This window comes from Vespa crabro, chromosome 16 (assembly GCF_910589235.1).
Source record: "Vespa crabro chromosome 16, iyVesCrab1.2, whole genome shotgun sequence".
Classification (NCBI taxonomy): Eukaryota; Metazoa; Arthropoda; class Insecta; order Hymenoptera; family Vespidae; genus Vespa; species Vespa crabro.
The window spans coordinates 5,725,350-5,752,682 of NC_060970.1; the positions used below are offsets into that span (position 1 = coordinate 5,725,350).

The following is a 27,333-nucleotide window of genomic DNA, read 5'->3' on the forward strand; positions in this document are numbered from 1 at the left end:
AAAATTATTGAAAAGTATAATGCGTATCTCAACAATATCAATATATATTTCGTGAAATAATCGATAAAAATGGACGATCAGTTGACTTTGAACGAAATCTAATCAATCAGCTACGACTTTTGGACATTGTTATTGAGAATATTAAAAAATGCATTTACAATTATAACGAATTATATAATTATATAATCAGTTATATGTAATATTTCTCAAAAACTATTATGATGTGCTATACGAAACGTCTTATTTCTAATTTTTTGTCTTGTCGATCGATGGACCAATCAAAATTCGAGTTTCTTTCTCTTCTTCTGCGCAGATTCTTTTTGTAGATGGCGAGGTGTCTATGTGTGAAGTAGTTTGTGGTGAATGACGATGCGCGTTGAAATCTGTAACACTCTGTGTTGATAGTGATGTGGAACTTTGCGATACTGGAAATATGACGAGAATAAATCCATTTGCTGAAATTTCTTTTTTAGTACTTGCAGTAGTACTTGTTGCAATACCAGAATGCTCGTCCATACTATCAGATAAAAGATTATGTTATGACCCAAAGTGTTCAGGTAACTGAAGCCATACTTTATCTTCATAATTGACTGACAGCTCTCTCTCTCCCTCCCTCCCTCCCTCCCTCTCCTCCCCCCCGTCTCTCTCGTGCTTTTATTTGTTTATATATGTGGTTTGAATTCCTTGACTTCATTTGCAGAACCTGTATCATTCGCCAGGACTACGTTGAAGTATATAGCTGGAGAAAGGGGCATGGTCTCCGTACCAATGAGTGAAATTGTAACTGTTTATAGCAAAGGTGCCGGCAGAAGACCAGATTTGTGGGGTGTAGAGGTATGTTTTTTTTTTTTCATTATTTTTCAATTCCATGAAATTCCAAGTTTATATTAACAATTCTTATTGTATACAAATGTTTGTACGATATCATCTTTTGTATTGTACTTTATTATTATTATTGTTATTATGTTTTTGTTTATATTTTACAAAGCTTTATCGAAGTTTACATTTGAAAATGAATATTTCTTTTAGTTCGATGGTAACCGTGGATACATACCAAAAAATTTTTTAAAGGAATTTAAAGTTTTAAAGAAAAACTTGACTTACGAAGTACCTACTGAAGTTGTAAATAATATTAACAATAAAAACAATGATAAAAGTAATAACATTGATAATATTAATAATGATATCAGTAATATGAAAAATATTCCATTAAAAAATAATGAAAATAAAGCCGACTCTATTCCGATATACAGTAGTCTTTCCAATAATAATAATAATAATATCGATGCATCTATTTCAACTACCAATGAAGAAAATACGAAGCAATCTATGCATGAAACAGAAAGTATATCTCCATCGTATAACGTAATAGATGGTACTACAATTTTTGTAAATAGGGAAGAATCAACTGTACAACCGAGTTATACTTCCGTCATAGAAACTGCGTCTTTGTCAAATAATAAAGAAACAGAAGATGATATTAAAAACGGCATAAAGCCAACTGCTACGCAAATTGAATTAGATGTACCAATTAAGTTGCAACAAGAAACTGACTTTAAGGAGGAAGAATTAAAGTTTGTTACTTATAACGACACTTCCAGTATGCATATTAAAACAAACGAATCCGCAGTCGAATTGCAATTAAATGAAAATAATAATGTAGATTCCTTGACTGTTGAATCGATAGAAGAAAAGAAAAGGGATGATACAGATGTGATTACTTTCAATGTGAATGAAGATAAGTGGGAAAAAGATAATGTAGACTTTTCTCAGTTTGAATTGGAACATAAGGAGGAGAAAAGTAACGTGAATTCTTTAAATGTCGAATTAGGAGATAATGCGAGGGAAGATGATGCGGTATTTTCTATTATTAAATTAGAAGAAAATAAAAAGGACAGTTTAGAATCTTTGACTTCTGAATTGGAATATAATGATGATAAGGATAATGTGATTGTTGATTTAGACCATAAGGAGGAAATAAAAGTTGAAAATATAAACGATCCAGACAATTCCTATATCCAGTCTGAGTCACTAAAACAAATTGAAATAGAAAATAAAACGGAGCTTTTACATAAGGAGGTAGACACTCCAAACGTAGATCAATCAAATGTTCTTGTACCGGCAACAAATAATTCTCTTGATTCTGAAATTGTCCTTAACAGGGAAGAAAAGGTACAGCAGATTGTAAATAAAGTCGATACACCTGAGATAGATCTGCAAAAAAATGTTTTCGATAATAATCCATTTCAAAAAGATACAATATGCGATGCTAATACGAATGTTACAATACAGAAGGAAGGGGAAACTAAGTTGGAAGAAAATAATCAAATGGAAGCGCAAGACAGTCAAAACAATATTGTAAATAGTGATGTAAATAATGACAATGTTGAAAAAGATATCTTTAGTTCTGTTGATGTTCCTGTAGAATCGAATACAGTATTTAAAGATATTAATGAACAATTGCATGGCGAAGAGAGCAAAGAATCACAATCTAGTCAAAACGATGCAAAAGATATTAACACGGAACAGATCTTCCATGAATTTCGTAATAATCGAAATTTGTTATACGTGGAAGAAAACGTGATACCTGATAAAGGTAAAAAATACTGATTTATCAATTTTAGACTTATATATATATATATATGTTTAAAATTTTCTAATGTTCTCTTCTTTTTCTTCTTCTTTTCCTTCTATGATATGTATTTAGTAGAGTTGCAAAGGGAAGATGGGCAAAAAAATATAGGTGATTCTGTAACTGAAACCTTACCTAAATATGAAGATATCATAAGTATCGAGGATAAGGTTTTGTCTGAAGCAGAAAATGAAGATAGAATAGAAGATGAAGTTCTTTATAATGAAAATACGGAGGGTCTCACAAATGTCGAAGAGGTAACGTTACTTTCTACAATACAAAATATGCAATTTTCCGATGTTTGTACAACGGATAACGAATGCATAAATGAGGGTGATATAAATTACGGCTTTATATCGCAAGTAAGTAAATTTTTTGTTTGCTTTTACTTTCTTTTTTTTTCCTTTTTCCCCCCTTTTTCTTTGCTTTTCTTTTCCAACTTTATTTAAACAACACAAACCTTCACACATTATCCATTCTATTTTCATATTACAGGATAAAGAGTCTGTTCCTGATGGCAGTATTATGAGAATGATAAAAGTAGAGCATACATATTGGATAATGCTGTTTTATTTAAGCATAACTTCTATTACTACGCTTATCTTTACTTTAGGATATTATTATATCGAGGTATTATTGTTGTCAGGTACATTAATAAGACGCATATTTATATTGATTTCGTTACATAATGATTCTATATTTTTATTCAGAATATGAGGAGGGATGGTCATTTGATAGCAAAGATAAATAAATTAGAAAAGGAATTATTTCTTTCTACAAAGGAAAGCTTGATGTTGGATGAAAATTTAAAATCAACTAAAAATGAGGTAAAGCATAATTTTATAGTGTAAATCATTAGTTTTTCGTTTATGCGCTTTCTCTTATATATTCTTATTATCTATATTATGTATAAATTTGTAAAATTGAATATAGTTAAACTCTATGCAAGATGAATCATTTGGATCAAACGAGATGGTATTGTCTTTGAAAGCCGAACTAGAAGCTTCACAGGTAAATAATAAGAATAAGAATATGACGAGAACTAAATCAATTATACGTATATACGATGACATAACTTATATACTGTGCAGAACGCAAATGTTGAGTTGGAAGATCAGGTTGCTATGTTAGAAAAAGATTTAGAAAATGTAACGGAAGCAGGATTAGAATTGGAACGCATGTTAAGAGAAGTTCTTTCGTCCAACAATGAAGTTAATCCGTTAACTCAATCGGTAGAGGATTTGCAAGCTCGCTTAAATGTTCAACAAAGCGCTAATGAATCTTTGACTAATGCTCTCAACATCAAAACTCAAGAGGTAGATTGAATTTCTTTTTAAATCCAAGATCGAAGTAGATTGTACATGTGTGTATGCGCGCCCTCGTGTGTGTGTGTGTATATATATATATATATGTGTGTGTGTGTGTGTGTGTGTGCATAATATAGGTATGTATACACATGGAAATTTTTATGATGATATTTTTTTATTACAGAATGAAACTTTGTTGGCAGAGCTTAATGCTATGAAAAAAAAATACGGAGAATTGGATACTGAGCTTATACGTATAACAGAAGAATTTCGAATCGAACTAAATAAAAGAAGTAAAATTCAAGAAAATTTAAATGAAATAATTCAACAATTAGAAGTACAAGTTACGCAAGTAAATAGATTCATTTTTTTACGATTTAATTTTATTCAATAAACCATTGTGTCGTTATATTTCTATTGTTTGTTGTAGCTCTCTATGGACAAAGCAAATTTATACAAAGAATTAAAAATTAAAGAAGCAGAAGTCAAAGATCTCGTAGAAGTTATTAACCAAGTAAATTCGAATAATTTAGACATTGAAAAACTTTACGAAGTATCTCATGTTAAAGCAGAAGCGTCGCAACTTGTTGAGGAAAGAGATGAATTAAAGATACGTTTAAGTGAAGTCGAAGGAGCACACAGTTTGTTAGAAGGTACGCCCATAGAGAGTAACATTATCATTTTCTCCGTAACTTTATATATAACATTTTAATTCTTTAGAGCACATGAAACTTGTTAAAGAGGAAGTGTCTTCGTTGAGTGAACAGTGTAAAGTAGCTGAAAAAGAGAAGCGAGATGCAGAAACACGATTGGAAGTTATATCAAACTTTTTCAAGGAGAAAGAAGCTCAACGACAAAAGTAATATTATACCATTCGATTAGATTTCAAATTTTCAAATTAATAAGCATAATACAATTTTATTTCAGGGAAGAAGCGTTATGGTTACAAAAACAAGGTGAAGTTATGTCTACCGTAGAAAGAATACATACAATGCAAAATGAAATCCAAGGATATAAGTAAGTATGAAAGTGACATAAATATCTCTATTAAGAATTGTTCTCGTGTAGTTTAAAAACTATTCCCTATTATTTTTAATCGTAGACAACAAATAGAAATGTTGAAGCGTGAAATAGTGGATCAAGAAAGGGAATATAAGGGTCAGATCTCTACTCTTGAAACAAAGGCACACGAACAATGGGTTAGAACTATTAATTATTTATTTAAGTATAATAATTATAATCAGTGTCTTCGTAGTAATTTTAATATATTAAATAGTGTTACTTTTTTTTTTTTTTTTTTTTTTTTTTTTAATAAAAAGGTCATGGCACGACAAAATGAACGTCGTTTAGAAGAATCAAAGGCAGAAGCAGGACAATTACGTAATCGTCTTACGCTAATAGAAAAAAATATAAATGATGCCGATGCCGATACAAAATTACATCGTAAGTATTTTCTTTAAAAAATAATGAAGATCTAATGAAACCACTGATAAATATCATATTGGATGATTAAAATGTTCGAGTAATATCTTTACAGATATTTACTTTGAAATTTTTTTATGCGACGAATGACAGACCAATTGTATATTTACAATGTTGATTCGTTAAATGCTTCTAAAAAGAAAAAGAAAACGAAACAAATCTGTTTTCTTTTTCTCATATACTTGTGTTAATGAATTTTCAATATAATAATTAATTAAATTGATAAGTATTAAAATTTCAAGGTATTATATAATCTGTAATTTATTAATATATAAGATGAATATATTCGATCGAAATTAGCAACATTTATGTCTATTACAGTTGGTACATCTTCTTTAAACTATACGGTGGTATAAAGAAAAGATGATTATTTATTTGAAATATTATATATTATTTGCGCTAATGTTCGAACAGGCTTGGAGGCAAATGGAGAGACTACAACGTCACCTCCATTATTCATAGGCGCAGATTCATCAAGTTCTCCTATAATGTTTACTGGTTCTTCAGGTGTTCCACCCCCACCACCACCGTCATTCATACATCCTTCGCTTTTCCCTACATATCTACCACCACCTTTGCCTTCCGCTTCAGGATTACCACCTTATGACGTTGGACAACGACCGCCACCTTTGGGTGGTCGATTATCTTCTCCACCTCCCTTACCATTACATCCTCATCCATCTGGCAGGTACGACAATGCAGATTCGCCACCACCTTTGATATCCCCACCTTTATTACTTCCTTTCAATCATAGATCACATCCGCCTCCCTTTGCTAGTGATCATATTCATCCTCCTCCACCACCTCCCCCACCTGGTTCGATATTGCTACCACCCCTTGGAACGTCGCATTCATGGGGGGAAGAAACACTGCAGGCACCACGCAATTCTGGTTTTCACCCACATCAGCGAGAACAACGAGCTCGCAACCATAAAGGTTTGTGCTAAACATGAACATCATCTCTACCAACAACAGCGTACAAAGGGGGCCAATCGTGATACATTCATTCGTCATCATTTTTTTCCTCCCTGTTTGACACTAATTTTTCCTTCTTATTTCTTCACTATGACTGCGTTTTGCTTTTCTTTTGTGCATGCAAGGACGCAAACGTTTCTCTAAAGTAAGACAATTTTGGAGTACTATGGAAAGGAATAGCTCCAAATAAAATGACGAGTCAGGTTAAATAATTTGAGTTTGATTTTAAATAATCATGCTAGAGAAATTGGATTCGTGTTTGCCTTTCTTTTCTTTTCCTTCTCACATTACTTTGCTTCTTTCGTCAAGTACGCCGAATATTTTAAGTTTCTTATTATGATTATTAATTTAAATTAGATTTGTTGCGATCAAAATTGTTAGGTTTCAATCGTTACGGTGCTTCTTATCATAATACATAGATCTCTCAAGTAGTTACGGCTAAGACAATATCATTAAAATAAATTTACAAATTTACATAATACTCTTTCGACGATGCTCAATTATATTAATTAATTTTAGGTTCCTTGCATTCGTCTGGGGAGTCATTGGATAAGTCACATCATAGCGGAAAAGTATAACTTTTGTATTTTAGTCTTTAACAATCTTATACAAAGGCCAAATCTATTACTATTTTATATAGTAACAGATTCATCGTATAACAATTTTCAATAAATATTTCATGGGAGGGCATAGTATATAATATATACTATGAATCTTTCTTGAGCATTTAAATTGAAATCAAGAGAGAGAGAGAGAGGGGGGGGGGGGAGGAACACAAATAAAATAATAAAAACATTGCATTTTCCATTTGAACATATTTTGTAAATGCTGTTTATTATCCGATAAATCCATAAATATTATATTATTATCTTATGTGAAATTACTCTGAGAATTTTTTACAACAATCATATATTATTAAAAATAAAAAAGGGAATATTGAAAGAAATTGCTGTACATTGAAGTGAAACATTCTTTGAAAAATCTAACTATTTAAAAAATCATTCTGTAAAAGGTACACTTACTTTCTATTTCAAAGTATTTAATAAATTCAAACGACGTTGTAATATTGAGTATTGCAATCAACATAAATAAAAATGCAGTTGTTATGATTTTAATAAATTAAAAATAAATTGCAATTTATTTTAAAACATTCATCATAATTTATCATCAATTAACATCATACATTATTTTTCTCTAGTACATTGTTGTATTATATATATAAAATAATTAAGCTTCTATTCGTCACATAAGCATTGCATATGTTGCATAAAATTCTAAAATAGTATTCTTTTTTTTCTTCTTTTTTTTATATATATATATATATATATATATATAAGCATAAGCAAACAACGAAAGATAAGTATATGTGTGTATATATATATATATGTATACACAATTATTTTAATTTACAAATATGAACATTGTTTTCCACGTGAAATTGTTTCTTTCTTTTGCGTTTTTTCTCCCTTTATTTCCCTATATTTATTTTCTTTTTTACATTTTACGTAAGCTTTAAAAATTATTTATTTATTTTCCAATATCAGAAATCCTCCTTTATACAGCAATAATAATCAATAATTTAGTGGAAGTATTAAGGAATGCAGTTGAGTGTTCCTACAGTTTTACGTGATACGTGTCCCGTAAAAATTATATTTTTCTTGGAATTATATTTACTTTATATATCACAAATACTGAATATGGATAATAGTAAAATAATGATGAACGGTAACATAACATAAATGTAAACAGATATACTTAAATTCGAAATAATCTTATGCCAAAAATACTACAAAAAAGATAAAGAAAAATATGAGGACAGCAAATATCTTAATCATCAACCATCTATTATTTGTCACCGATTGGAAATATCTTAATATTTCAACATGCGCAGCTTCCACATTTAATTCAGTCTCTTCTATATTGCTATCTATTCTGTAATATAATTAATGCGAATTAATTATCACATATGTAATCCCATTAACAATAAATCTCTAAAAGGACGATTTAAAAATATAATTTTCTTACCTTTCTACCATCTCCTCCTGTTCTTTAACCATATGAGCCAGTTGCTGGAAAATACCACCCAGTTCGACTATTGTCGATTCTATATTCTGCATGGTCTCTGCACGTGACTGCACATATGTATCCTGAAAAAGAAAATGATCTTTAATCGTTACAATTTAGCTTTTCCCCCCATAGAAATAAGTCACCGTATCGTCTTGTAAAACTTGTTGCATTGACAATTGACTCATTGCTGGTTCAAGGTCTATTGCAACCGAAGAATTAGATTCTTGTTCTTGAAGTAACAAGGAACCTTGTCTCCCGGAAACTACGCTGGGAGGTAACATGGTGGATACAGATCCTTGTGAAAATTGTTGTCTTCTTGTTTGTTCCTCTCTCATATTCTACATATAGTTTAATGTATAAAAGAGTATTCATTTTAAACGCATTATAATGTAAATAATATATTTATGTGTTAAGTTGCACAAATAATACCTCAGAACGAACTTCCAGAACACTTTTAAAATGATTGGACATATTTGCAAGTTTTGATTGTAGGGCCATCACTATAGATGAAGAGTGAGAAGCAATATGATTCCCTTGAGTAGAGGAGAAACTTTCTCGTTGAATTTTTCCTATATCTTGTAACTTGCCTATTTGATGATTCAAACTTTTTAAATCCGTCTTTATAATATTTGTTAATTCTTCGATTTCCATTTGTCTGTCGTTGAATATAGATTTCTTTTTGGCCACTAAAAAGGGAAGAGACATAACAGTTGCTCTGTTAAACATTTTCTAGAAACTTGTATGTATATATTATACACACACACATATGTGTGTGTATATATATATATATATATATATATATATATACACATCACATAGCATAATTACTTTTAGGTACTAAGAATATTTCTTTGTCTTAAGAAGTCGACATAAATAAACATATATTAGTCTATAACAATATCTTAATAAATATAAATAAACGCAATTATTACTATTGAAAAAAACCATATGTCAAAGTGTAAAACATATCATAATAAGTAAACATAATAATATTAAAGTAATACTCTTAGAATATGTAAACTCTCGATGCTTTCTTACATAGAGCAAGTTTCTCCAATTTGGTATAAGTGTTTGCAATGTTCTTTCCGATACTCTTAGCGACCATCATAAAATTGGAATAACTTTGCATTTGTCTAGCCCTTCTTGGATTATGCTGATTAGTCGTTCTAACGACTGTTTTATCCTGCATTGTTCTTATAGCATTAATAAATTCATTAGTTCTATCGCGTGCCGTCATAGTTATTGGTGGTGATGGTGATATATCACGTTGCTCAAAATGTTTTTCCTCTAAACCACCGACATTACGAGTTTCATCGTAATATTGTTGTTTCGTGTCAATATTTCGCCGTTCACTGTTTGAGTTTGTAATCACAAAATCATTTTCTGACTCGTAACCAACGTATCGTCTACGTGCGGGCATCGCATCCTCAAATTTTTTACGTTTTCCTACTATGAGATTTTCTTTATTGTAATAATCTCAAATTTTCAATATCGCTTTGCTTATACTTTCTAATATACACGTACACATGACAGTTTAATTATGAAATACACTTTACGCCATATTATGATCATTACGATCAAATGTCGCGACACGTTCACTCATCCCATCCCCTCCCTCTCTTGCTCTCGTTCTCTCTTTCCCTCTCTCTCTCTCTCTCTCGCTCACTTTCTTATTAATAAAAAAAAAAGAAAAGAAAAAGAAACTCCTCTGTACACGTGGTACAACAATTACCAACTTGCGATAAATTAAAAGAATTTGTTACTAATTACAGATGACAAAGAAATACGTATATACGAGGTACATACACGCACACACACACACACACACACACACACACACACACACATATATATATATGTATATATGTACATGTATATTGCGTGGGCTTGAAAAAACATTAGACTACTTAATAGTTTTATTCAATTTAATTTTTTCTTTTCCTTTTTTACGGACTTAAAGAAATGTTTACGAACATGATATTAAAATATTCCATTTTAAATATTTCAGAGTTGGCGCCCTTATAAGCTCAAGAATCTTTCGAAAATAATATTTTCAAAATGATTGATTGTCAATGTATCCGTTGCACTACATTGAAATAATATTGAAGATTTAAATATTACTTTTACATATAATCATATATAATTGTTTATACGTATATAATTACATACAATTGTTTATTAATACGTTTTTAATTAGAGAAACGAGCTAAAAGTTTCTCATTGGCTTGTCAGTATGTAATTTGTTATCTACCAATAGGAAGTAAGTCTTCAACGTACGTCAGGACCAATCAACTCGCTGGAAATGGCTTGCTACGTCACACTCGGCGTGGCAGCACCTTCGAGGAAAACGGTTTTTTTATTTCTTGCGCGGGAATAGTACGAACGTATGTCTTAACGAAAAATTTCTTCAGTATTTCAAATAACAGATTGGTTTATTAATTGACTAATTAACGATATGAAATGTTCTTAAAAGTTGGAATGATCTTTCAAGACGAATTAGAATGTTTCGAGAGTAATTGAGAAAGTCATTGACTTCGTCATATGAATTTCTTAATGACGAAGTAAAGGATCGACATCTTAGTAAGTTAAACTTTAATATGATATATTTATACGATCGTTATCTAATGATAAAAATATATACTTTTTAAATATAAGCTTTATTATTTTGAACAAAATGTCATGTTAAAAAATGCAATATTTTTCGGATATAGCTTATGCATAATAAGCTATAGAAAGATTTGAAAGGATAAGCATATAGTAACCGTTAATTTAATTTTTCTCTTGATCGAAACGATCATACATATAGTGTGACAAGACGATTCACAGCCTTATCATAACTGTCGACATCAGTCCTGACGCAAATGTCCACTCTCGTGAATTTTCTTTCTTTAATGTTGCTATCATAGTCACGTGCCTGAAATATGGAAACATTAGGATCGATTGATTGGAAAGAAAGATCATTGTCGAGAATTCGTTTTCAATCGTGTTACGCCTATAATTACACCTGCAAAGGAATGCGCCTTCCAAAGTGCTCGTTCAATTCGGGTATGCACAGATTAGAGCCATACTTGAGACCCGTACCTATCAAGTCCATGCTGGCGCTAACGTAAGTCTCACGTCCATCTATGTAATCCTAGAATGAATTAATTTTAGTTGCCCAGCGATAATTGTCCAATAATATCAGATCAATTTATATTTTCAAGAGCCTTTATCGTAAGAGCCTAATCGTAAATGTTTACGAACCTGTAGAGTTTTCAGTTTCTTTCCCCTGATGTCCAAATAATCGATTTCATCGTCACTCGTATAGTCTGGATAATATGCGGTTAAAGTGACATTGTTATATGAACGTCCAGTGCATTTAAATTCGGTCCCGTTTAGATCAGCCCCGTCCGACGGTGAGCCTGAGAGAAACACGCGCGTTTAAAGGGTAAGAATAATTAAATAAGGGTAAGAACAAAGATATTATTTAAAAATTTAAACAATTACCACCGATCATAAGGATAAGAAATGTCGAGAGGATCGACAATACTTGAAACATTTCGAACTGCTTATTAAATCGCCGATACATGCTCGAAGTAAATAAAGTATGAGACTACTTTTCACGATAACGATTCATTGCTAAACGTTGTCGCGATCGTTTCGTAATGAAAATTTGCAAAGGTTTCATAAATTTTCTGCAAACTATAGTCGTCCCGTAGCGACATCGGCATTTCTCTGGATCGTTTACTTAATCCAGTCGTACTACTTTACGCGTTTTCCTTATTTTGCCAATCGTTCAGTTATTTCTATCGTCATTGAACGAGTATTTATAGGAGAATTTGAAGCGTTTACGTATTCTTTTCGTTATGCAGGTTATGCAAGAAGATGGATTTAAATAAATGCGCGTATAAAGACGCAAAGTCCACAAGTGACAACTGCCATCTCGCTTAAGCATACATTTATTTTCTATTGAAGCTTGCTAAAATATGCAAGTATAATAACATACGGAAGCGAGTGGGGGAAAAAAAGGAAAAGAAAGAGGGAGAATCGATCGGGTTAACTCAAGGATTCCCCCATACGATACGATACGATATCTTTTGACTTATTGATCAACGGTCATTTCTCTTGCGCATGATTTTATTACATCCTTAACTTACGACTTATTCGAATGTACGAATGAGGCTCGTTGTTAAGAGAATACGAGAATGAAATCTCTTCGATATTATCTACAATAATAATTGGCTACCTATGATATTGTTATTGGTATTGTGAGATAGAAAAAATGCACACTGTGCATTTTTACAGTGCTCTTTGACAATCAGATAATAAGAGTTGCATTTTGCTTGGAACATGAGTTTGAATGGAGAAGCATTTGATCATCCGCATCGATTTAAGAATCTTATTGTCTTTCTTTACTCTACCCCCGACATGTTATGGCATGTAGGTCCGTTTTGTAAGTATAGTACCTCGTGAATAATAGAAGGCAAGTCCTACGGTTAGATAGCAGTAGTAGGAGAGGTAGAAAAGTACGCAACGGTATCGGCAGTCGCACGCGGGAACCCGAAGGTTCTGTAATCGGTTTGGTAAAACGGAGTAATTTCGACGTAGTACTCAATTATGTTGTGCGTGTTGCGAGAAAACGAAATTGTCGCTAATTCTTCGATGTAACTTTACATCTTTGATGTAGAGTGTGTGCGCGCGCGCGCGCACGCGCGCTCCTCTACTTACACGTGACTACGTGTGTGAGTGGGTTGTTTCGTTAACTGGAGCACGTGTGCGACAATCAATTAATTATATTTTGAATAGTTGTGCGAAACACTCTTATTGCCGGGCATGAGTATCGTTTCAACGTAACTCGTCCGAATTTCTTTTTAATTGTTAATTCTTAAATAAACATTTTACGATTCCTCGATAAGACGAAATGAAAATATTCATGATTAGGCGTTTAATATAATGGGCACCAAAAATGTAAATGAGTTTATAGGTGGCGTTAATAATAACTAGACACGACGCTAAGACTCGGCTTCATTTCAAGCGTGATCCTTGAAACGCGTTCGTTCTTTTTAGACATTCCACATTTGAGACATTCCATTGCCTAATTCGTTTCTCAATCAGACGCTTTGGATGAGACTTTTTTTTTTTCTTTCTACAAATCTGTTAACGTTTAAAGACGTTACGTTATGAAGGTACGGATGTTTTAACTTTATACCGGTAATAGTTGATATAATTCCGTAGTACGTGATATTTTTAAAAAATACCGCATCTTCTTTATACGTTCTTGTAACAACGAAACGTTGTTATAGTTTTTAATTCGTGCTCTGATTATCTCGTGACCCGAAATAAGATATACAGATGAGAATTATAGTTTTTACGTTATACGTTAGATCGTATAACGATCCTACAAATAATTATATACTTTATAACGACGCAGGATTAAAAATGAATCCGACAACGTTGAAGAATTGGTTGGTACGCGGTGAGCTCGAGAAGCTTGAAAATATTGTGTTGGAGGGACGTGGCGCACGTTTGTTGGGCGAACATTCTCCAGATCTTAGAACCCGTGTCTTCCTGAAGGGACTCCCGAATTACCTGGTAAGATGAACAATAACATTATAGATACAAACATGTATTTGTATGTATCTACATACACACATACATACATACATACATATATATATATCGAAAAATAATACGATATAATGTCGCAGACGAAGATATCTCAAGCTCACGACGCGGTTACGCGAGGTTCCTTGGTAGAAACTCAGAGGATTATAACGGAAGAACCAAAGAAAAAGTTGGCCATCGCTAAGGATCCATCCGGGATACCGCTCATTCACAAGGCGATTTATCATGATCAACCAGAAATAGTTGCATGGCTTGTACATAATTACCCAATCACGACTCAACAAAGGGACAAAGTGAGTTGCTGTTAATGAACTCGCAAGTACGCACAGCCATGAAATTGTTATCGCAAGCCCGATCAAAGCATCGACTCGAAATATCAATCGGTAGAGAAACGATTGAACATACCCTCTATATTCAACGTAGTTCTTTCTCCGTCGCGTGACAGAAATAATATCGGAAAGTATGAATTATTTGTTTTTCCCTCGGATCATTCGTCTTCAGTTGCGCGCATCTGCGTCGGTAGTTTTTTTGCTTTTAATGTTTTAACCTAGTCGGAGATTAAAGAAATTTTAGAGAAATTTTGCTTTATTATTCGAGCTATTACTAAATAGCTTTGTTATACCGTTAAAAAGAAAACACATACGTAGGATAGATATATCCACTTTCTAATTTGCTCGATTAAATAGTTTATTTCCCTTACGTGGACTCAAAGTTCATAGAGTCGCGTCGATATGTCATTCCTACTCTTTTTCTTTTTCTTCTTCAGGAAGGTAGAACGGCTTTACATTATTGCGCTGCCTGTAGAGATCCTAGCACGGTGTGGGACATTTTGATAGAGGGTGGCTGCGACGCCAGTGTTTGCGACAAGCGTGGAAATCCGGCAGCTTATTATCTTGAACACAGTTCCGAGGTCGAGTTAGCCGAAACGGAGAGGATGCCTAATCGAAAAGGCAGCACTACGAAAGAAAGTGAGCGGACATTTGGATCTTTAGACACTTTATAAACATCTAATTGATCGTAGTTGCAAGTGACAAAAGCTCTAATTAATAGCTCCATTGTCGGTCAGACTCAATTATGTTACGTTAACCCTGCGTAATATATGTACCGTGCAACTTGAAAATTTTCGTTCCTTCTCTTATTTAATCCTAATGTTAATCCCCAACATTACATTTTATAGACCTATGTACGCCTAATGACCATCGGAAGATCGATTAAGTATAAATTCATAAGGCAAATAAATAGTATTCCTCGTATCAAAGGACGCAATCTGAAAGAAATTAAAAACGAAAGAAATTGTTAGTTATTAAAGTCCGAACGTTAAAAGCATGTTAAAGCATCCGAATGTTAAAGCATTGATCGCGAAGATATTCAATTTTTGGAATTAATCTAAAACACATCGAAGAGAAAACGATGAATACTTTGCGTTTATAATGTAGCCGGTCATTTGCACGGTTAATTTATTTACTAACGCTACGTTCACTGCAATACGTTTATTCGGGTTGCAAAGGCGGCGCGACGCCCTGTAAAGCGATGACGATATCACGAGGATCGTCCACTGCCCTGCTTACTTCCTCAAATATTTATTATATCGCGATCGAACACGCTATCCGTGCATCGACGTACGGAAATGTAAACATTAGTCCGAGTTTCTCGTAGGTTACTCGAGTCTAATAGAAAATATTAGAAAGAAATATTAAAGGAGTACGCCGTAAGTACTTATAATATTGAATTTGGAGAGATTTGGAAAGATTTGAAGTGAAAGTAATCCTTCTCCGTGATAAAACTTACATCATTTCTACGGCATTATCTTTCAATATTAGCCGAAGCTAAGCACTTTTACCTATTTCTGTTTTTCCCGTTTAGTTATGTAAATAATTGACGAATCCGCGAAGCATGAAAAGTTCCGACGTTCATAAATACTTAACGGAATGTGTCCGTGTGTCCATTGTGCAAAAGAAGGTCAGTGCTTACTCGCTCGACATTTTATTCCAAGTAATTTCATTCGATTGGCTTCGCCTATATTTATATTAATGTCGTTTTACAAACACGAGCCTCCATATATATTTCTCCATGATATATTGCGTGCTTCATAAATATTCTAAAGCGTGATACGTGATCACTCCCCCTGCCCAGATAGATTTAATGGATTAATTGTATTAAGAAGTATTTTATTTTCTTTCAACATCGTCGAAAAGTTCTACTTTGAAGCATCGCTTTTATAAGGATTGGATTTATAGAGGCGTAACAAGTAAGAAACATTAATTTCGCGATACGAGGAATCTTCTCTATTCATGGTTCGCATAATTTATCGATCGCGAACGTCAATCTAAAGGAGAGAAAAATGACAAGGACGCTGACTGACAATGAGTAAATAAAAAATAAAAAAAGGGTCTGACGAGTTCTATCGATGCCTGGACGTTGCCGAAATGAAATATGTATCTCTTAACTTAATGTTTGCCCGCAGCCTTTGACTTCAAGCCTTCCAATATAAGAATATGGATTCATAATCGGGACATTAGAAAATTGCAGCAGGTTCTATGGGAAGGTCACGGTGGCAAATTACGATGCGAGACAAGCAACAATCCGAGGGTGAAGAAGTTTTTGGAAGCGGTACCTTTTATAATGGCAAGTATTCGTTTATTTATTGTGGTCCGTCGCAACAAGAAACAAGAGAAACAAGAAAAGCAAGAAAAAAAGAAAACAAAGCAAAACAAGATCGCAATTGGTTTTCAGGGTACCGTGAAAGATGTACACTCAACGACTGTGAAAAACGATTTGGAGGGTCTGAAGAAGAAATTAGAGGATCCGGTCTCGCCTATTATTTTGTGTAGCAAGGATGCAAACGGTTTGAACGTCTTGCACAAGGTACTTTAATGGATCCGATGAGAATTGACGTTAGAATATAAAGGTTTATTATAATTTCTATCTATCTCGCGATTATAAAACTTGCGCATTATCATTCAGGCTGCCGGATTGGGTTATCTGGAAGTCGCTCGTGAAATCCTTGAGAGGTATCCATCGATAGTAACGGCCCAAGATAACGAAGGTAAAACACCGTTACATTATGCGGCTGCGTTGAAGGACGACGGTGCCATGTACAATCTATTGACCGAGCATGGGGCCGACGAAAGCAAATTGGATAACGTTAGTATATTAGCGTAGAAAGGATATCAGGCGAATATTATAACATCATTTTTTTCTTTTTCCTTTTTCCTATCTCATTTCTTATCTCGTCTTTCACTCATATAACGATGGTACTTGTCAGAAACAAAAGGCAGCCGCTTTTTATAAAAATCGTCCGTCCGACGTGGACCTATCCAATTTAGTCGTGATACCGGAAGCGCCACGAGTATCGGGAATGTCCTATCCAAAAAATTGGGACTGGAGAATCTTGGAGGTAGCTGAAACATTTGTACGTCCAGCAAAGAAATCGCCAAGTAGCAATGAGGTCGACAGTGCATTTGAAAGCGCCGAACCATCAATTAGGAGCTCAAACGTTATTACCGAGGACGTACGTAATCTATCATTTCTCAACTAAACAGTAACTAACAGTAATGTACGATTACTATCGACTTTTGATTACTATCGTCGTGGATTAGGCGAAAATAGTTGAAGAAGAGAAGGATGATTCGATTACGAAAGATGAGGGTTTGTCCGAGCTTACGTCCGAAATAGTCGAAGGAAACGAAGAGAAATCGTCGGACGATGATGTAATTACTGGCGCGAAAGACGACGACAAGGACGACGACAAGGACGACGACAAGGACGACGACAAGGACGACGACAAGGACGACGACAAGGACGACGACAAGGACGACGAGAAGGACGACGACAAGGACGACGAGAAGGACGACGAGAAGGACGACACGATAGACGACGAGAAAGATGAGGAAATGGCAGAAGATACGGCAGAAGAAACGAACGGAAACGACGCGAAAGAGCAACCTCGAGAGATCGAGGAATCTGATAAGGTTGAGGATACAACGAATGAGCCGATTGGTACCGATCAAGAGGAGAGGAGTGATCCTAGTACGGGCGACTCTGGGGTCGATGATCCAACGAACGAAGAAGATCAGGTATAAGCGTTAGACAAATTGAAATCTTCGCTAATAAATATCAGGCATGTTTATATTATATAAATAATACAATAATATGTAGATATTTTTCTTTCGCCAAACCAACAGATATATACAAGTACATACAAGCGCTTTGGACGCGGCACGATCGATCCGAAAGAAAGTATTCCCACGTACGATTATTATCTTTCGTATCGATCGGCAAACGGTGTCTATGCAGACTACATTTTCGCTTAGACACTCGATCGTTCCTCTCTCATTAGGTCATCGTGGGCGAACACGAAGAGTTACCAGAAGCGGAATTGAAAGAGGGTAGCATGATTTTGGATCCGGAAGTGGAGAATTTATTGGAGAACGGAAATATGGAACAATTGGCAGCGTTGGTGTTGAACGGCGAAGGTAGACGACTTGTTGGTCGGCAATCGAATAATCCCGAACTTCAGGCCTTCATCGACAATGTGCCTGCTTATATGGTACATAAATCGACAAGATAGAATTGTTTTGAATTGCTTTATATTTATTTATATGTATAATGATACGCGAATAGGGTTATTGTCTATGAAGAAACGACACTTAGCCCTATTTACTTAGCTATTCTCATAAATTGTTTGATTTGAAGGGAAAAATTCACGCCGTACATATGGCAGCGCGAGAAGGGAATCTAAGAGATTTGCAAAGCGCATTGGATCGTCGCAAATTTGCCGTAGCAAGGGACGGTTCGTCGCCTCGCGGTGCAACGCCTCTTCACGTTGCAGTGGTCTTTGGTAATACAGCTGTCATCAGGTAAGCTCTGTCGAAATGATATCTCAGACGAAATGATATATAATATGAGTAATCGATTTAACGATAGTTTAAACCATCGTTCATGCGGCCTTTACGATACATTTTCATCGATCTAATGCCAATAGGGACGTTTAAACGTTTATGTTCCGTTCGTTAGGTATCTGGCAGGAAGATTCCCGGAAACGGCACACGCGATCGATCTCGACGGTAGAACGCCGTTGCATTATGCAACAACGCTCGCCGACAACGGACATTATTACAATCTTCTTCTTAATTTGGGAGCGAATCCGCTTGTAAAGGACAATGTGAGTAAACGAGTAAACTTTTCGTCAAACGACAAAGGTGACGTTATTTCGAGACCCGCGAAAAGTCCCATAGAAATTATTGTATTTACGTTCACGGATAGCAATATATCGAAACAATCTTTTTGTAATTTTATTCCCTATTTCGAGTACTCGAATTTGAATTTGAAATCTTATTGATTAATTTTCATCAGCGTGTACAGCTTAAGATATTTTCTCTTCTAATATCAATGCAAATTGATATCAAACTTTGTTCACATACATACAATAGCGTAGACATTTTTGACAGCTTTATCCATCTGTTATTACATCATCTAACGATTTCCCATGTAGTTAGGAAATAAGGCGGATCATTACAAACTAAATCAGGATGAACTATCGCACAAAAGACTACTTCGTGATTTCGGAGCCAGCGAAAAACTCGCCGAAGAAATGTTGACGGACAAAGGTATTTAAATATCAAACGTATAAAGCACAAAAAAAGTAAATAACATATGTGACTCCAATTTTTCTTTTAAAATTATTCAAATATTATCGGGATAAACTTTTCCTTTCCAGTAATTTCCATGAAAATAAGTAAATGAAAATAAATTCAAGAGTAAAATAACGACCGATAATAAAATAAATTTTTTATCGCGTCGTACATAAAACGTCATCTGTTTGTTACGTCTGTCGATAAAAGAAATCTCAAATTTCCGCACCGTCTCATTTATCGCACTCTATTTATTGTCCCCGTCTTAATGGATACCAGATGGATCTATCAGTCGATAATCGATCGGGTGCAATACAACGAGTAGTTTAATTTGACATCGCAAATGCATTGATATAATGTATAATTTTTATCTTTTATACTTGGCCGATCGTAAATAGTGACACATTGAATTTTTTGTAAAAAAAAAACAAAAACGCACGCATACGTTCTAGAGAGCACATAACATTATTTTAATTGATAACTATCTTAATCACCCATCCATCGACGGCACATCGGCACCCGTGTTCCATTCACCGTGTCCTCTCACGCTCGGTCTCGCATGGATGAGTAACAGTGCCCGGAGGAGACAAGTACTCGGCGCGACGAGACGCTAGCGAACCAGAAACATTGGCGACCTTGGAGAGATGCTTCCGCTTGCTGGCTGGCGCTAGACGAAACTCAGCTGTTAGGACACCCTCGAATCCTGGTACACTGCTTGGTCGTTGTCTCAAACGGCCGATATTCGATCGTATAAAGCACCGTGTGACACGCATGGACCACAATCTTTTTGATGTTATCTGGCCGGCTTTTAAGAAATATGGCAATCCCATCGCCACTAACAAGACCAGCGAAAGCAACCATTCCGTCGCAAGCATGGACGATACTGTTGATAACGATATCATCGTTGTGCCCGATTACGAGAGCTACGTGGTCTTTGCCGAGCTCTTCGATCCAATTATCAGGGAATTGCATTGTCTGACAGCTAGCGGAGATATTCCGGATCATCCATCGGCTCATTTTTTCGACATGAACGATTCGGCCGACGACAAAGGAGATTATGTAGACGAAGTGGCCGTGTCTGCCTTGGAAAATTATGATCTTGATCCGTCCGCGAAATACGTTCAGGCCGGCGTCATTGAATGTTGCAGAAATCTCGAGGATTATACTCTACCGTTGACCCTTACCGTGAATCAACTCGAAGACGTCGAACGGATCCTAACGAGCGAATTTATGAGCCCGGAAATTTCCGTGATAATGGCGGAAGGTAGCACCGAGGACGAGACCGGGAATTATTTGACATTGAGCGAACTTTTAGATCAGCCAAGTCCATTGAGAGCTCAATTGGCAGCAGCCGGCCTCTTGTTGCCAATAACCGAATTTGAAATTCACGATGTTAAACGACTTCACGGCAGACATTGGCCTTACGGCCGTGGAGTTTACATTTCTGCTAATGGCGATTTGGCAGCTTGGGTGAACGTTCAAGATCATTTAAGAGTGATATCTCGTACTACGAACAACAGACCAGGACTGATCGGTCGAGCCTACGTGAAATTAGCCAAAGTGATGCGCCTGTTGGATCAAAGATTGCATTTTAAGAAGGACGTTAAATTTGGCTTCCTTAGTTCCAGACTTGACGCAATCGGCAACACGTTAAAGTTCACGCTGATCGTAAAGTTTCCCGAATTGTCGAAAGAACGAGACCATTTTAAACATTTATGCGTCGTTCGTGGGTTAAGCGTGAGCGACACGCCGCGCAAGGATACTTATAAAATAGCCAATCAGCAATGCTTGTCGATCTCGGAATTGCATAGCCTCCAAGACTTTTCAAGGGCTATTTCGAATATTCTCCTATTGGAGAAAGAATTAACGTTGAACAATTCTATCAGAATCGCCAGCATGATCGCCGGTATTTTTCGGAAGAAGACCAACACGAGAAGACTTCGATCTTGATCGACAACGAAGCGACTCGATCACGATCGACGACGGATCTTCACCTTGCAAGAGAGATAACAATTTTATCACAGTATCGTCGACATCGATCTAATGCTAGATGCTTCCAACTAGATAATATTTCAGAATTATTCTTAAGAGATTCTTTGTTGATTATTTCGTGATAAGTCGATTTTCTTCCTCTATCACAGTCCGGATTACTAATAATCGCTTCTTGTAGCATAGAAAGAGAGAGAGAGAGAGAGAGAGAGAGAGAGGGAGAGAGAGGGAGAGAGAGGGAGAGAGAGGGAGAGAAAACATTTTTAAACTCTTTTCTTCAATGTGTTACGTTGGAAAGATGTGTGAACGCGTTGTCTGACTCTTTCTCGTGTATCGGACATTTCACATTCAGTTTGAGTAATTATTTTAATAGAAAAAATGAAACATTGCGTGGTTGGATTATTTGCCGAGAAGAAGGTCGCATTTTTTATTAGGTCAGTAAAACATTGAAAGCCAAAAAAACTAATAATATTGTCTCGACACATTGTTATCGCACTGATTGTTAGAAGTATGCTTCTTATTACTGTGCGTACGTGATATTATATGTATTGTAAAATAGTCGTCCAAAAAGATGTTATTCGATGAAATTTTGGTTACAATAGAATGAATTTTAATGAACATTTGAACAATGAACGAAGCTTAGCTTCTCTTGCCTTCATTATGCACGTGTCAATGTTCACGCGAAAAAAGAACAACGCTGGCACATCTTTCCAAATACTTACGTAAATATGTATGTGTGTATTCGTTCTTCATGAATTTGTGGTTCAATTATTTTTACAAATATATTTACATAAACTTTCGTCTAATATAAAATGCAAATCCTATCGTTTGTATAATCACCGAAACACTAATTTCTTGCTTTTGCATATTGAGATTGAAGAGTTTGAAGAAAAGTACAATATTTGTGACGAGTTTAATCACGATTTTAATCACGATTTTAATCACGATTTTCCTTGCACCTTTTCATTTCGCATATTATTTGTATTAAATCATACAAGCTCTTTATATTATATTTCATATAATATAAAGAGCTCCTTCTCTCTCTCTCTCTCTCTCTCTCTCTCTCTCTTTTTTATATATATCCTATCGTCTTATATGTATATGTATATATGTATACATATATATATATATATATATCGAGCAATAAAAGAGAATATATTTTTCAGACGATAATCAACTCGATATTCCTATATTTCGCACGGAGGAAGGTCGTTATTTAGCATCGTGTAAGTGTAAGTCGTATCGCGTGAAAATTTACGCATAAAAAAGTTTTTGACTTTGAGTATATTTTGACAGCTTTGGGTGATCCATTGATCAAGGGTCTAACCGAAGTGGCTAATGCACGTCCAAACGATCCGGTCACATATTTGGCGACTTATCTATACAATTTTGCTAGCAATAATAAAAGTGACGATCGGCGGGTTCGTATTTGTGCACGTATGCAATTAATGTGGATCTATCATGTGGCACCAGCATTCATTTTATAATATTCGTACGTATACGATAATGTTATAGGAATCCAACGTACTGATAATACCCGAACGTGAAAACGAATCTCTCGACAATCCTGACAATGAAAACGGGGACGAGGACGCGGGCTATCCTCAAAGTCCAGATTCCGATGTACCAGAATCAACTTTTAGCAACCCAAACAGAGTACGTTACTCAATAATCAAACAAAAAGTATTGAGAAAGTTTATCAAGTACGTTAAAATATGGCAAAGTGTATATATTTAAATTTATCTTTTAATTCACAGGACGAGCACGGGCAAAGTATGATACATTTTGCAGCTGTACGTTCTTATTCGAAAGACGGCTTGTATCATCTTTTGCAAGAGACACAGGTCAACGTCGGTTTTAGGGACGAAGTTTATCGAACAGCTAGGGACGTTGCGGAACAGGCTAATATCCGTGAGAATGTCGAAGAGATCGATCGTTGGGTCGTATATTTGGCCGCAAGGGGTAAATAAGATATTCGACGTTGATGCTTTAACGTACTCGTGTCGTAGACAAACGACGAAAGCTCTCTCCAATATTCTTTTCATTATTTCCTCGCAGGTGAAACGGAAAAGCTGGTGGAACTTTTGCTGGAAGGTTACGATCATATCCTCGACGCGGAAGACGATAAAATGAATATCGTTGACGTCGCGATTCAGAGAGATCACGAGGCGACCGTGCAATTTTTACAATCTATTCCTAATTACGTGGTAAACGAATATACGCAATTTGAACGATTTAATAAGTAATGCATAGACAGTAATACAGATATGATGGGCGCGCAAGCACGTAAATGATAATACCATCATACCATTTGTTTATTCAATTTTGCGTGCGTTAGGATCAACGAGAGGATACGCACCGTGCCATACGTTTCGCCGATGTCGCCAAAGTGAAGGAGCTTTTAAATAAAAATAACGGCGGTGGAAAGTTATTAGCAGTTGGAAAAAATATAACCGGTCGGTGTGCCCTTCACATCGCTGTTCTACGAGAAAACGAAGAGATCGTACGATTAATAGCTAATACATATCCGGAAACATTGCGAATTGGCGACAACGTACGTATTCATTCCTTTACGTTCATGTTCGGAAGAACGAGCGATCGTCAGCGATCAATCTCGTTCGTAAACTAACTCGTCGTTCCTTCGTTCCTTATTTTATTTCATTTTCAGCTTGAAAGAACTGCTCTTCACTACGCAATGGGAGTACCATCGGTTGAAATATTAAGCAACATTCTCATAAAAGCGGGTGCGAAACGAATCGTCAAAGATTTGGTACGCTTTCGCAGAGATCGCTTTTCATTTTAACTATATAATAATGAAATAATGCAGCTGAACGATATTTTTCAGAAATCACGACAGCCTTCGTACTATTTTATGAACAAATCGGATATTGAGAGACTTCAGGAGGAGGAAGAAGCGATGGGCAAGTAATTATGAATTGTAAAAGATGCTAACGTATAAGCATTGTATTTTTATTCGCAGATACTTTTTAGTCATGTTTATCGGGAATATTATTACCTGCATAGTTTATGCAACGGCGCACAATAATACTGTCGTTATCGCTTCGTTAAGAACACAATTATTAATGAATAATTGGAATGATTTAAGTACTTATGGGCATGTAAGTCTATAGCAATATATTCCTTTAATTTTATCATTTATCCTACTTTGGTTAAACAATATGTTATATCTCCTCTCTTTTCCGTCGGATATTTTCAATTTATTATAATTTAATCACAATAAATAACTCGGACAGAGTGTAGAGGAAATCATATAATCGGTAAATAGTCAGAAGGATGTAACATACGAAATATAATATTAATAAGTTGATGTTGTATAATTGTGAATGCGCATATGTCAATACTTTTCTTTATAATCCCATGATTCGTCATCGTCCATCCAATATGGCCATTGATCCAGACTGACACCACGCACGTATATAGATGCAACGCTTGTAAGAGCAACGATACGCGCTCATCTAAGACAAGCGAATCTTAACGATCATCATTTATCCCGAAATATGAGCTTTCAAAACTGTAGCTTTCACGACATTGATTACGTCAATGCTCTCCCTTTTTATTTTTAATTTTTCGTTTCACTTTCGTCCTTTTAACGCCGTCCCCTTGCCCGTCGTCCGTATCGTCGTCGATGAGCTTTTGCCATGGCGTGGGATTTACAAATGTCGGCATTGCCGCTTGGTGGGCTATATATGAAGGAACAAGAAGGCATAATAAAATCGGGTATAATAAAATGAGACAAATTTTTAATCGTAATAAAATATAAACGGAATAAAAATGTAGACTAACGAAGTAATCCTTGGGTCGCAGGTTTAGGCCGATTCTTCGACCTCTCTCGCCACTCCTCGTATGCCTTCAAGCTCACCTCCTGCCTCCTTTTCCGTTCTTCCTCGTCTTGTTCTTCCTTCAACTGTTGCGCTCTTTGTTGCGCTAACGAAGATTTTATTATTCTTACGTGAATAATATTAAAATATTCGTTGTAAAATGTGAAATTGGTACGATTATTTATAATACTAAATGGTGTACCATTTACCTTTCTGTTCCTCATCCTTTTTACGAGTCCATTGTCGAAGGCACAAGGCTTTTGCGACTAACGCTTTCTCCTCAAATTCTTTCAATTGTTTTTCTATTTCCATTTCCTTCTCAAGGGCCGCCCTTTTATCCTCTTCCTCTTTCCTCTTCCTTTCTGCCCACTTGAAAAAATTCTCCCTTTCCCTCCGTCCCTTTTCTTCCCTTTCGCGCGCCAATCTCTCCTCTTCCTCCCGTTTCTTCGTTTCCAGCATTTCCTCTTTTTCTCTTTTACGTTGAAGGTACAATCGCTTTTTGCGTAACCATTCCTCGTGAGCACTTTTTCTGACCGGCGAGGATTCCTCGACCACCCGAGAAGCTTTCGAGCTGTCGATCGATGATGTTGTTGATATATGAACTACCCTATGGCCGTTTATGATATACCTGAATGGAGGCGGCAAAAGGAAAATACCAAAAAGAAAGAAGCAAAATAAGAACGTGTAAATGATCAATCAAGTTCAACGACGTAACAACGTACCTCCGTACTTCTGGTTGATACTTTTGTCTGTCGTCGGCGACGAGAACGTTCGTAAACGATCGTTGTCGTTCACTGCTCGTTTTATCGTCGATTCTGCATCGTCGTTCGACTCGACGATGAGAAATTGGTTTGACGTTAAAGATGGATTCGGAATGACCGGCAGAAGATTTGTCGATGGATGACGTTGACGTAGAAAAGTAACAGCGATAAGTTTCCGGCGACGCGATTTCATCATCGGCATAATCATTGGGCGAAGGGACCAATCCTTCCTTCAAGGACAAGCAAGAGAGCATATTGGCCGTTCTTGTAGCTGTATCGCCGCTATTAACCTCGATGAGTCGCTTATTTGCGCCAACATTCTCCAAAATCTTGGTCTTGTTAGTAGGACCAACGCGCATCCTGATATTCGTCGTCTCTTCCTCGTAGTCTTCGTTGTTTAGAGATTCCGCATAAATAGCCGGATTGATATAACGAACCTCTGGCCCAGAGGACGAGCTTTTTAATTTTTCATGACAGCGAGGCTGTTGAACGATATCCTTGTTGGATCGATGACCTTCATTCAACATATTACAATATTTAGGATTTAATGTTGTTTCACTACTGTATACTTTGTCAAGATTTTCATGATACAGCCGAGAACAGTTATTTTTTTCTTTCCGATTGAACGAACAGTTTATATTGTCATCAGCAGCCATCTTTGGAATTATCGCTGACAGATAAATTTTCTACGAGATCGGAGCTTTTAAGAAATTCAAAGATGCTCGCATAAAGATACGTATCCATCCTTTAATCGATGTTTGATGCGCTCCGTTTATTTAACAATAATCGGATTTTGATAATATGATATAAGCGACAGATCGATCGCTCTTACCCAATCGAGAGGGTAAACAAATTACTTGGAGCAAATTTCTAATATCTCTCTCTCTACACGTGTGTGTGTGTGTGTGTGTGTGTGTGTGTATATGCGTGTGTATATATACAGTAAGTCTCAATAATACAGACTTTTCATTGCTTTTATCGCTAGCCAATTGTACAATAAATATCGTACTTTCGTTTAAATTGATTATATTTATTTGTATTAAA

The 27,333-nt window shown here is 35.6% G+C and overlaps 5 protein-coding genes across 13 annotated transcripts; 2 read left to right on the forward strand and 3 right to left on the reverse strand.

Moving 5' to 3' along the window:
• Positions 1 to 401: 401 nt before the first annotated feature.
• LOC124429857 (transport and Golgi organization protein 1) lies at positions 402 to 7,730 on the forward strand. The gene is given in 17 exon segments (XM_046975632.1): positions 402 to 416; positions 419 to 557; positions 701 to 834; positions 1,030 to 2,596; positions 2,708 to 2,994; positions 3,128 to 3,262; positions 3,343 to 3,459; positions 3,566 to 3,643; positions 3,724 to 3,948; positions 4,124 to 4,291; positions 4,370 to 4,592; positions 4,660 to 4,798; positions 4,867 to 4,956; positions 5,042 to 5,138; positions 5,259 to 5,382; positions 5,836 to 6,357; positions 6,916 to 7,730. Coding segments are annotated over 17 exon segments (4,113 nt in total). The 5' UTR covers positions 402 to 407; the 3' UTR covers positions 6,975 to 7,730.
• A 172-nt stretch (positions 7,731 to 7,902) lies between these two features.
• Positions 7,903 to 10,254, reverse strand: LOC124429863 (syntaxin-5). Its single transcript, XM_046975642.1, has 5 exons — positions 9,502 to 10,254; positions 8,893 to 9,149; positions 8,607 to 8,801; positions 8,422 to 8,543; positions 7,903 to 8,328 (listed from the first exon to the last, which is right to left on the reverse strand). Exons 1-5 carry the CDS (start codon positions 9,881 to 9,883, stop codon positions 8,169 to 8,171), a joined length of 1,116 nt encoding a protein of 371 aa, XP_046831598.1. The 5' UTR covers positions 9,884 to 10,254; the 3' UTR covers positions 7,903 to 8,168.
• A 773-nt stretch (positions 10,255 to 11,027) lies between these two features.
• LOC124429749 lies at positions 11,028 to 25,027 on the forward strand. Of its 8 annotated transcripts, none has more exons than XM_046975383.1 (21): positions 11,028 to 11,043; positions 13,874 to 14,034; positions 14,151 to 14,360; positions 14,834 to 15,035; positions 16,532 to 16,692; positions 16,801 to 16,932; positions 17,032 to 17,211; positions 17,333 to 17,578; positions 17,667 to 18,143; positions 18,407 to 18,616; positions 18,763 to 18,926; positions 19,084 to 19,231; positions 19,562 to 19,676; positions 22,856 to 22,921; positions 22,986 to 23,110; positions 23,205 to 23,345; positions 23,447 to 23,651; positions 23,748 to 23,896; positions 24,028 to 24,243; positions 24,358 to 24,459; positions 24,535 to 25,027. In XM_046975383.1, exons 2-21 carry the CDS (start codon positions 13,882 to 13,884, stop codon positions 24,616 to 24,618), a joined length of 3,486 nt encoding a protein of 1,161 aa, XP_046831339.1. In that variant the 5' UTR covers positions 11,028 to 11,043; positions 13,874 to 13,881; the 3' UTR covers positions 24,619 to 25,027. The 8 variants fall into 8 exon arrangements, with proteins under 8 accessions (XP_046831339.1, XP_046831336.1, XP_046831334.1 ...); XM_046975380.1 differs by lacking the exon at positions 11,028 to 11,043 and adding an exon at positions 11,480 to 11,569; XM_046975378.1 differs by lacking the exon at positions 11,028 to 11,043 and adding an exon at positions 11,756 to 11,890.
• On the reverse strand, positions 11,102 to 12,342 carry LOC124429752. The gene is made up of 4 exons (XM_046975390.1): positions 11,950 to 12,342; positions 11,707 to 11,864; positions 11,468 to 11,596; positions 11,102 to 11,377 (listed from the first exon to the last, which is right to left on the reverse strand). Exons 1-4 carry the CDS (start codon positions 12,029 to 12,031, stop codon positions 11,258 to 11,260), a joined length of 489 nt encoding a protein of 162 aa, XP_046831346.1. The 5' UTR covers positions 12,032 to 12,342; the 3' UTR covers positions 11,102 to 11,257.
• LOC124429750 (capping protein inhibiting regulator of actin dynamics-like) lies at positions 24,639 to 27,236 on the reverse strand. 2 transcript variants are annotated; one of them, XM_046975387.1, is made up of 4 exons: positions 26,251 to 27,236; positions 25,738 to 26,156; positions 25,494 to 25,634; positions 24,639 to 25,390 (listed from the first exon to the last, which is right to left on the reverse strand). In XM_046975387.1, exons 1-4 carry the CDS (start codon positions 26,943 to 26,945, stop codon positions 25,248 to 25,250), a joined length of 1,398 nt encoding a protein of 465 aa, XP_046831343.1. In that variant the 5' UTR covers positions 26,946 to 27,236; the 3' UTR covers positions 24,639 to 25,247. The 2 variants fall into 2 exon arrangements, with proteins under 2 accessions (XP_046831343.1, XP_046831344.1); XM_046975388.1 differs by lacking the exon at positions 24,639 to 25,390 and having other exon boundaries at positions 25,539 to 25,654.
• Between the last annotated feature and the right edge of the window lie 97 nt (positions 27,237 to 27,333).